This window comes from Micromesistius poutassou (genome assembly GCF_964030765.1).
Source record: "Micromesistius poutassou genome assembly, contig: SCAFFOLD_6239, whole genome shotgun sequence".
NCBI lineage: Eukaryota > Metazoa > Chordata > Actinopteri > Gadiformes > Gadidae > Micromesistius > Micromesistius poutassou.
This window is the reverse complement of record NW_028179765.1, coordinates 1-11,474: the sequence shown is the minus strand read 5'-3', so window position 1 is coordinate 11,474 and position 11,474 is coordinate 1. Positions and strand designations below refer to the sequence as shown.

General features: G+C 46.7%; 1 protein-coding gene across 1 annotated transcript; it reads right to left on the bottom strand.

The window, feature by feature from the left end:
* Positions 1-8,113: 8,113 nt before the first annotated feature.
* On the bottom strand, positions 8,114-11,139 carry LOC311372542 (protein Wnt-1; the record flags this gene model as incomplete). The annotated part of the gene is made up of 4 exons (XM_084489536.1): positions 8,114-8,605; positions 8,725-8,990; positions 9,155-9,408; positions 11,039-11,139. 4 exons carry the CDS (start codon positions 11,137-11,139, stop codon positions 8,114-8,116), a joined length of 1,113 nt encoding a protein of 370 aa, XP_084345662.1.
* Between the last annotated feature and the right edge of the window lie 335 nt (positions 11,140-11,474).

The window sequence follows — 11,474 nt, the reverse complement described above, 5'->3', positions numbered from 1 at the left end:
TCTGAACGGTACCGTTTGGATTATTGATTAAAAAGGTTTGGTCTGTGGTGTTATAATCTTCCTTGAAAACAAATGATTTAATTCATTTGAACCAGAATAGCCTTCATGCAGGCGGAATGGATTTGTGTAACAAAATTGTATTATTTTGTGAAACAATGCTGATTCATGTTAAAATGCATGGATTTTGATCCATGATTCAGATTCAGGTTCATCATGTATAGCAAAAGCCATCTTTGAGACTGCATGTCTTTGGTCTAGGATTTATTTAGATAGCATAACATGGGGTCTGACCACCCTGGGATTCCAACACACCAGGGTCAATTCTCCCATTATTATATTTTTGTTTTTATTGCAGGTCAGATCACCACGTTTTAATAATCTGATTAGATCTGACCTGTATTTATCCATTCCCAATTACAGTATTGTTGTTTTTTAACTGGATGTGATCTATATATGTATAGAGGTGCTTCACTCCTCCCCTGTGAGGACCACAGAAGCGGTAGAAGACTTGATATCTACCGTCATGCGGTTGAGGAGATGATTTACTCTGGGAGCTCAACAGGCCGCCTGGGGCCCCGGACGCTGCACCACTCGACATGAGCAAGAGGTCGCAGTCTCCGTGTGCAGGGGGTTAATAAAACAGCATCAATTATCACAATGAGCACCGCGGCCCACCGTATACGCAACCAAACCCAATAACAAGCGTGTTGGATCAGCGATGTCACACACCTTCATTTGCATCGAAAATGGTAATCCACTGGTTTTCACAGCACATGCTCCTGTGAAGATATGCATGTGTTTCTTCCTGTTTCTGTTTCTCCCTGTTGTCCCCCGTCTCACACTACAGGGCCACAGCTCGTGACCGTGGAAGTCGTACTGAGCTCGCTCACAGCGGTTCTGCGGTCATTCCAGATTCCCGCCCGCAGATTCCCGAGGCAGTGGTTTAGGGTGTCTGGAGGTCCCTGAACACATCACACACTGCCCCTTCCTGCCCTGCTGCACACCCCAGTCTAGTCTGGAGTCCAACTGGGCAAAAATCTGAGTAACATATGAGAGAAAGAGGGAGAGGGAGAGGGAGAGAGAGGGAGAGGGAGAGAGAGAGAGCGGGTGTGAGATGGAGAAAGAGGGAGAGAGAGAGAGAGGGAGAGAGAGAGAGGGAGAGAGAGAGGGAGAAGGAGGGAGAGAGAGGGAGAAGGAGGGAGAGAGAGGGGGAGAGAGGAAGAGATGGAGAGAGAGGGAGAGAGGGATTGAGGGAGAGAGAGAGAAAGAGAGGGAGAGAGAGAGAGAGGGGGGGGGGACACTGTTGTGTGTATCATCAGCGTCATACCGGTGCCTGTGTGACACGCGGCGGCCGAGGCGAGAGGATGATGAAGTGATGGAGACGTGAGAGGAGGAGGCCATTGTGATGCTGGGTGGCTTCTCACTCTGGAGTTGCCATCTGCCCTGAAAAAAAGGTCAGTTGCTAGGTAACCACGCTCCTGGACAGCGTCTACCTCCCAGCTGCCATCCTCACGCACAGTCATGGCGTCACATACACCCACCCACACACACAATCACAACCACACAACTACACACAAACACACACACACACACACACACACATAAACACGGCACCCACATACACACCCCACACGGATATACACACACACACACACACATAAACACACATACAGACACATGCACACACAGCCACCCACACACTGATTTACACACACACACACACACACACACACACACATAGCCTTCTTAAATATGCACACCAACACACAAGCAAAACTGTGCATATACACCAATTTATTAATAGTAATTATTAGTGTATTTCTTAGTTCTTATTATTATTATAGTTATTCATGTTTGATATACTTGTTATCCTTCCTTTCTTGGACTTCCACCGTTAAAAGTTTAGTTTATCTGGACTTTTCTATTATATTTGTGATGAATCTATCTGGATATGTCCTACTACATACGAAGGATCCTTGAGGTTACATAATTATACTGTAAAGATGAGGGCTTTGGCCATGGTTTGTGTGAAAACAAAACCTTATTAGTTTGTAACACGTCAGGCAAACTAGTAGATTAACATTGCGTGTTGACACACAAAGACACACAGTAATCACATAAGTATTGTGCTTGGCTTTGCCATCCATGCCATTCCACATTGTTCATTACAACCACAAGGCAGTCTATCATTCTCTGTGGTTACCAAAACCCAATTCTGCATTTTTTATCATACAGCTATCAATGAGCTCCTCCCACCCGCCACCCACCCACCCAACAACGTCTTTTCCACAATTTAGGAAGAATTTTAATAGGGAGTTTGCTGCTTTTATTATAGTTTATCAGCTATGCATGTAAAGCACAAAAAATGTGTGGTGGTCGTCTTGATTGCTGCATTGCTGTATTGGAGCAAAATGTGGATGGTTGGGTTTCCTTGCTTCAGCTTGACCCAGAAACTACCTACTTTAAATCCTCGGACCTTGACTCAATGCAAAACAGTGTGGTTTTGTTTCAGCTAACTATCGAGTTACTTAATTGGCTTTGTTTTTCAATTAACTTTTTTCCAAGCACTAGCCACAGAGTCTGTTAATTTGCTGCCAAAGAAAATGGCTGTACCGCATGATGCTGTCATTAAAGTTGGAATTATGCAAAATTGATTAATACCACAAGGAAATGTGTCACAATTACTAATCCTCAACACTAGAATGACAGGAGAACAAGATGAAACCATTCCAATAAGGATGTATTTCGAAACGGTTCCATTTGAACCAGCGGTGATCGGTTCTGTCCTGTCTATATGCATTTGTTGATACAGTATCACTCACCCTTTGATCAGTGACTCAGTTGTGTCCCTAAATTAATTTTTGTTGTAATTCCCCTGTGTTCTGTCCCCAACCCCAGACTAACAAGAAGGTAGTCTGGGTATAGGGTAGACTGGGTAGAGGTAGTCTGGGTATAGGGTAGACTGGGTAAAGGTAGTCTGGGTATAGGGGAGACTGGGTATAGGGTAGGCTTGGTATAGGGTAGTCTGGGTAAAGGGTAGACTGCCTATCTGCTGGTCTCTGGTCTTAGTGAGGTAGGGACTCTGGTCTTAGAGAGGTAAGGACTCTGGTCTTAGAGGTAGAGAGGCTGGTCTTAGGGAGGTAGAGAGGCTGGTCTTAGAGGTAGAGAGGCTGGTCTTAGGGAGGTAGAGAGGCTGGTCTTAGAGGTAGAGAGGCTGGTCTTAGAGGTAGAGAGGCTGGTCTTAGAGGTAGAGAGGCTGGTCTTAGAGGTAGAGAGGCTGGTCTTAGAGGTAGAGAGGCTGGTCTTAGGGAGGTAGAGAGGCTGGTCTTAGAGGTAGTGAGGCTGGTCTTAGAGGTAGAGAGGCTGGTCTTAGGGAGGTAGAGAGGCTGGTCTTAGAGGTAGAGAGGCTGGTCTTAGAGGTAGAGAGGCTGGTCTTAGAGGTAGAGAGGCTGGTCTTAGAGGTAGAGAGGCTGGTCTTAGGGAGGTAGAGAGGCTGGTCTTAGAGGTAGAGAGGCTGGTCTTAGAGGTAGAGAGGCTGGTCTTAGAGGTAGAGAGGCTGGTCTTAGAGGTAGAGAGGCTGGTCTTAGGGAGGTAGAGAGGCTGGTCTTAGAGGTAGAGAGGCTGGTCTTAGAGGTAGAGAGGCTGGTCTTAGAGGTAGAGAGGCTGGTCTTAGAGGTAGAGAGGCTGGTCTTAGAGGTAGAGAGGCTGGTCTTAGAGGTAGAGAGGCTGGTCTTAGAGGTAGAGAGGCTGGTCTTAGAGGTAGAGAGGTCTTAGAGGTAGAGAGGCTGGTCTTAGGGAGGTAGAGAGGCTGGTCTTAGAGGTAGAGAGGCTGGTCTTAGAGGTAGAGAGGCTGGTCTTAGAGGTAGTGAGGCTGGTCTTAGAGGTAGAGAGGCTGGTCTTAGAGGTAGAGAGGCTGGTCTTAGAGGTAGAGAGGCTGGTCTTAGAGGTAGTGAGGCTGGTCTTAGAGGTAGAGAGGCTGGTCTTAGGGAGGTAGAGAGGCTGGTCTTAGAGGTAGAGAGGCTGGTCTTAGAGGTAGAGAGGCTGGTCTTAGAGGTAGAGAGGCTGGTCTTAGGGAGGTAGAGAGGCTGGTCTTAGAGGTAGAGAGGCTGGTCTTAGCGGTAGAGAGGCTGGTCTTAGAGGTAGAGAGGCTGGTCTTAGAGGTAGAGAGGCTGGTCTTAGAGGTAGAGAGGCTGGTCTTAGCGGTAGAGAGGCTGGTCTTAGAGGTAGAGAGGCTGGTCTTAGAGGTAGAGAGGCTGGTCTTAGAGGTAGAGAGGCTGGTCTTAGGGAGGTAGAGAGGCTGGTCTTAGAGGTAGAGAGGCTGGTCTTAGAGGTAGTGAGGCTGGTCTTAGAGGTAGAGAGGCTGGTCTTAGAGGTAGAGAGGCTGGTCTTAGAGAGGTAGGGAGACTGGTGTCACGTCGTCGTTGTTGTTTTGTTTGTCTCGGTTTATTCCCACAATGGCCGCCTGCTCGCCGCCTGGCAGGCCCGTGTGTCAAAGGTGGCTGCAACAGAACAGACTGTGGGAACAGCCGGTCAGCCTCTCCTGGTCCCCCCCCCCCCCCCCCCCCCACCATCAATTTCGTGCACCTCCCCCCCCCAGTACACCAACCCCTTTTATAAAACCCCTTCACACACAGACAGACACACACACACACACACACACACACACACACACACATGCAACACGCTCAGCCAAACACACATTGAAACACACAAAAAAGCCTACAACACTCACACCCTCTCCCAATAATCCGCGGAAGCAATTTCATCTCGACTGGGGTGGCGGCCCATTGTCGCCAGGCCCCTTCAATCTTTCCTTATTAACTCTGGCTTTGTCCCGCGTCCTCCTGGACCCATCCCAGCTCCGGGCTCATCTCTACAGCATTCCGATCAGGGCTGCTCCCAGCACTCCCAGGCAACCTCCAGACCCTAATCCCTACCGCTATCCACCCCCCCCCCAACACCCACTGACACACGCATGCATGCACACAAACACACACACACACGCACACACACACACACACACACACACACACACACACATACACACACACCCAGCAGAGGTCTCTCTCTTGCTCTCTCTCTCTCTCTCTCTATATATGTTTTTTTCTCTGCAACCTGCCGATCACCTACTTACCCCAGAGGGTAAGGTAGGGGCGTTCAAGCTCCATGGGCTCTCTCTCCCTTGGTCTCTCTCTCTTTCACTCGCTCGCTCTCTCTCCCCCGGTCTCTCTCTCTCTCTCTCTCTCTCTCTCTCTCTCTCTCTCTCTCTCGCTCTCTCGCCCTCTCTCTCTCAGGAGGCGGCAGCCCCAAAGTGGCTCCAGCCCAGACAATTAGAACAATGAGCTGGCCTGTAGGGGGCTAACTCGCCGCGTCACGCCCGGGCGCTGGGCTATTTTGTCGTTTTAATGAATTGTCCGTCAGGCCAGGGCCGCGTCGCGGGCCACGCGGGGAGAGGCCAGCAGGGACCCAGACTCTAAGTCGGTATTTATTACACGGCCTTTGTCACTAATTGAGCTAATTATCACTGACTCCTCAGCTCCCCCACAATGACAGCAAGCCTCTCTCTCTCTCTCTCTCTCTCTCTCTCTCTCTCTCTCTCTCCTTCTCTCTCTCTCTCTCTCTCTCTCTCTCCTTCTCTCTCTCTCTCTCTCTCTCTCTCTCTCTCTCTCTCTCTCAGTGAAAGCTGTAGCAATAACTATTTTCCAACGTGTATATATACAAACTAAGTGACTAAGTGCTTATGGGATGTAATAGTGGTGTTTTTATCTAACAATGGGATGTGCTGCCCTATCATTAGTGTCAGTTTTCTGTCTCTCATGTGTCTGCTCCGCTCAGTGCGTCACTCTGATCCGTATGACAGTGATGCAGTGTTCCTGATTCAATTAGTCTTTCACTTTTCTTCCAAACCTTGAGACGCCTTCGCCGTCGTCCTTCTCATACATCTCTGGTATGCAGCCTTGGACCAGGTTTTTGTTATTGGTTATTACTGTCAGTTTATACAAATCCTTGCTCCTAATCTGGGATAAAGTGATAATGGGAACATTCTCTGGCCGTTGTCCCTCTGGACGCATATGTCTCCCCGCCGGTGCTGCTTGTTAAAACCGACACCCTATGAGAACCTAAAGCTGCTGGCCTGTTGGGCGGCGCTGTGAGTGTGGCTCCTGCGCTCTATCTGGATGACCCGTGATGCCCCTCTGCTGGGCTGCGGTGGGCCGGGGAGAGGGCGGAGGAGCCGGCCAAACGCCTGTGGTCAGGCCCGGGTGGTCAGGCCCGGGTGCCAGGGAATGGGTGGTGGGGTGGAGGGCGACCGAGGGAGGACAGGGTGTGGTGGAGAGGGGGGGGAAAGAATGGGACAACTCTAGACTTTTAAATTACTTATTATTTCTCTCCGACAATAAGTAAATGAAGCAAAACATTCACTGCAAAGACCAAAAAAAACTCAAGTCCTGTATTAAAGTAAGCCTCATGGGTTGGGGAGGAGAGCTAGCCAGCACTGGAGACAGCGTTTTGGCGCTACTAGAGGGATTAGCATAGGGACACCTGGGGTTAATCTGGTATGTTCACTTGGTTGGTTGTCATAACTATCTTGCAGAGCTCACTAAATATCTCGCACTAAACTTACACCTAACAAGATGGCCACGTATGTCAGTATAGCCAAGCAGGTTTATTGAAAATAAAGACTTTATTGTTCTATTGTATTATACAAAACAACTCTATTCTGAACATGTTTAAGAAATCTATCCGGCTTGCTGTTTTCTATAACAGTATAAAAACCTCAGAAATAAATATTTTATATATTTACAAGTAAAAAAAGATTATATTCAGTGCATGACCAAACACATGTTTTTCAAGGAAACATGCAGTAAGTATGAACATTTCTATTCAGAGTTGGTCTGACAACAAAGGAACTCTACATAGAAACTCTACACAAAAATAGAATAGGCCTCTCCTGAATTGACACTAATAATCATCTTCATTAATTAGCAGGAATAGAAATTGCCGCTGTCAAACGCAAGAAACGTCATAAATATATCCATATAATTATGTACATTATTTGGTTCTTTTAGCTGATATACATCATCCATTTTGTAGATGCTGTACGTTTTTTTTTTAAGTATTACATTTCATGCAGCTCATTTGAGTGTAAGACCCCCTGACCCTTTTAGTAAATTCTCCACACACACGCTCACATCTAATAACCTTTTGCTGCATCATCAACTCACTCTTACGACAAAGATTGTACGTCTAAAGGTTGGCTTGAAAATTGGCAGATCTTGCCGCGTCTCATGTTGTTCATATAATTTCATTCATTATGATTTTTCATTCATTACGATATGTAAAGATACTCCAATCAAAATGACCCACTGCCTCAGTAAAGTTTCAGCAGTCCGGATGAATATTAGAGTAAACATGTCAACCTGTCAGGCACTGTGTATATCTCACATCTGTTGGGAGGATTAATACCTCAAAGACTAGAAAAGAGATCAATATTGTCACCTTATATGGTCCTTTTCTTTATCTTCCACCCAACCCCACTATGGAAATGCTCTTGGGGATAAAGGATTCATTTTCAATATATTATGAAAGAGAAGTTTACCTATTTACCCTGTTTATGCATAAGTAGAATTCCCAAAAGCCTTGCAAAAACAAAAACATGAAATTCCCAAATTTACCTGACTTGAGTTTTGTTATGAATACCCGTGTGCCTCGTAGTCCCACCCGCCTATTAAGTAGATCCTCTTATTGACATAGAGTGTGTTAGTATCCAGATACATTCTGTCAGGCTGAGGTCACACCTGGCATTAACATGCACCTCCAGCCATCACTTGTGATTTGATAATGCGTCCGCAAAATGTGAACAACCTTGTGACAAAACATCATTGCATTGTTGCTGCGCAGGTCCTAGAATGCGGTCAGATATGGATACACATTCACACAACATTGACTGGGTCCCCTGACTACACGTTAAGATGAATGTACCAGAGACATTTTAGTAGCAGCCAGTTGACGGGTCTGTCTTGAAGTGTCTTGTCGTGATTGTATCACCCGTGGTGCATTTGAATGCCAACTGTGAGACGGGAGTGTGAGACTGTGAGTCTTTTCCCAGCTTTGATCACAGACACTCGTGTACAGTCTGTGTACTGGTGCAGTTAAGACAGCTGACGTGACAGCACCAGTGGAAAGTGCAGTGACAGCGTTCAGTGACCAACTCCGTCCGGGTCTTGAACCCACGTCCACAGCACAGGAGCTCACAGCCGTCCAGGGCGGGAGAGGAGCTGTTGCAGGTCCTCCCTGTTGTCCCCACCGTTCCCGTCTTGCCGTTGTAAGAGCAGAAGTTTGGCGACTTCTCAAAGTACACCAGGTCTTTGGTGGAGGGTGGTTTATGGGCCGGGTTCTCCGGCTCCAGGTGTCTTGGGTCGGCCCGGTGGGAGGCACGGTTGCTTCCCTTGTTGGCGTATACCACCCTGGAGGCGCCGTCAAAGCGGTCCTTCAGGTAATCCCCCACAGCCCGGAAGCTGGGCAGTCGCATCCAGCAGGTGCGCACCGTGCAGGAGCCCGACATGCCGTGGCACTTGCATTCTTGACGCATCTCAGAGGACACCGTCTGCAAAGGAGATGAACAACGTTTACAGAGGACACCACAGGCACTACACAGTGACAGGCCCACATCTCCTTTGATGGCACATCTCATTTTAAGATTTTTCTCCATGAATGAGTCCTTACCAGTCTCCCTGCCTCGTTGTTGTGCAGGTTGGTGAGGTAGCGTAGATCCCTGCCTCTTTCACTGGAGTCCACAAACTCCCGGCTGAACATGCGGCCAAAGTCCACGTTGTCGCTGCAGCCGCCCCAGTGCCAGTCCGGACCCCCCGGCCCGCGGCGCCGGTAGTCACAGGTGCAGGACTCTATGGACCCCTCTGAGCAGGACCGGGCCACCGCATGGGTGACCCCGGCGCTGGTGATGGCAAACACAAACGCAGACTCTCGGCAACCTGTGGTGACGACATCAAAGCTTCTCCATCACACCCAGATCCAGAGCCATAGCTTTACTCCAATGAGCAGTGAGCACTGTTTAGACCTTATTAGACATTGAATGTGATGACACCAATTGCCGATTGGCCCAATCTCTGCTTCTGTTGAGGAGAGAAGGACTCACCACGGTTGATGATTTTTCCAAACACCGCCGGGCTGTGGGTGGTCGGGCAATTCCAGCGCCGGTTCTGGAACTGCCATTTGCACTCCTTTATGGCGGTGTGGAGGCCTGCGGAGATGGCGTGCAGGATGCCAGGGTTCTGCCTGATCAGGCGACGCTGGCGGCGACTCAGCAGGGCCAGGCTGGGGTCCAGCACCAACTGGACGTTCTTGGAGTTGGTGAGGAGGTTGGCAGAGGAGGCCACGTTCACGATGCCCCTGGCAGAGCACAAGGGGAGATGACAAGTTAGAGATCAGGCTCTAAAAGTATTATGCACTCTTTGAGGACCACCTTGACCACCCTCAAAACCCACATGAGAAAACCCACATGAGATTGTCATTAAAAAGACTTTATTTTGTCAAATAAAATAATAATAAAAGTGTATCTAATCCTGATAAATAAATCAAGTCACATTCCGAACCACAGCCGTGGTTCGGAATGTTTCCTTACGACATGTATCTGATCATTTACCTATCTGGCTATTCATACAATGATGGCGGAGATGTAGGTTAAATAATCTTCCTCTTTCTTTCTTTCTCTCTCTCTCTCTCTCCCCTTCTATCCCTCTCCTTCTCTCTCTCTCTCTCTCTCTCTCTCTCTCTCTCTCTCTCTCTAATGTAAATAGTTTCCCATGATGATATCGGGGTGGTCACCGACTTGTTACCTGCTTCCACCTGAGGCGGTGGAAGCAGCTCACGGCCGTCAATCACTAAACAGCCTGCTGCGGTTTATCATTGAAAAAGAGCAATAACATGAAATTAACCTCTAGGCGTTTATGAGCTGCTCTATAAAATAAACATCAATGTATTATTGATGAACCAATATATGACCAATTTCTAATAAGTTTGGGCTCAATGGGTGACAGCTAGGAAGAATGAGCTCAAGCATTATTGTGTCAAAGCTCTAATGTTTTAATGCGGGTCTAGGCTAAATGGCTCTGTTTGGCCTGTTAATCAACTCTCTGCTTCAGTCAACCGTGAAAGCTCACGGACGCCTCCCATCTCTGGATCAGGGAACCATTCAATTATTCCCATATTGTGATGTTTGCATTGGAAATTGTTTCCTGGAAAAGCCTCATGTGAGGTAATGTGGTTGATTTATGATAAACGACTTTTCAACTATGGCAAAAGAGACTTCAAGGGAGGGGGAACTAGATTGGGGGGCTCTAAGAAGGTAAACAATCCGCATTGTACGATCTGAATATTTAATGTTGCTAATAGAATTTCATGTTCAACCGTGAAAGTCAGCAAATCATCAACATATTTTGACATGTGAATTAAAAAGAAGGCATCATACAAACATTAACCTAATTAAAATAGAATGCGATTCTCCAAGTCATATAATAAATCAGTATTTATTATAACCTCCAATTGTTTGAAAAGAAAACCTGAGTAGTGGAAGAAGTGAGAAAATATAGTAAGAAAGAAAGTAAGAAAGAAATATAGACAGCTTTATATAATGTATAAAAAAGGAAATAATAAAGGTGACAGAATATTGTGACCACACTGACTAAACAATATTCTGTCACCTTATTATTTCCTTTATTATTTCTGTTATTTCTGCTACCTTTATTATTATTATTTTATTTGTTGCTTCAGCCAACAAACACTGAAAACGTGTGCTTTGCTTGCACGTTCGTTGACGATATACCCTTTCATTGAATCAAATGATTTAATATTGCTTTTAAATGAGCATGAGTCTTTTTCACAATGGCATGACTGAGTGAACAACTTACATTAAATTAAATTAAATGTAATTTAATTGTATTTGTATAGCCCTTAATCACCGGTACAGGGCTTAACAGGCCATATATTTATGACTATGATATATTTAACAACTGCAACTCACCACCACCGGCCGCTGTTGTTGGCGGCCCCCGTGCCGGCCAGCGAGGACACCAGCAGGATGCACGCCGCCTTCACCCCCAGGAGGAGTGCCAGGCTCCGCATGGTGTCTGCGGTCAAACGGGATGCATGAGAACAGGATCATTCAGAGCTATTTGGCGTATATCCAAATACAATAGATTGTACTACACTGCAAAAAAAAAAAAATAACAAATACAAATAAACAGGTCATTAATGCGCTATAGTCCTAATTGGATTCCCTCACAGAATAAATAATACATAAATAATAGCCTATGCGGGCTTTGAATAAGTTAATGATCATGTTTAATTGCAGCCAAATTGAATCGATAAACAATCAATGCAGCCTTATCCTATCGCAAGGTGTAACGTTTAAAGGTCTACTTACCACACCACATTGTAGTGCAGGGCGTCTCGGGAAG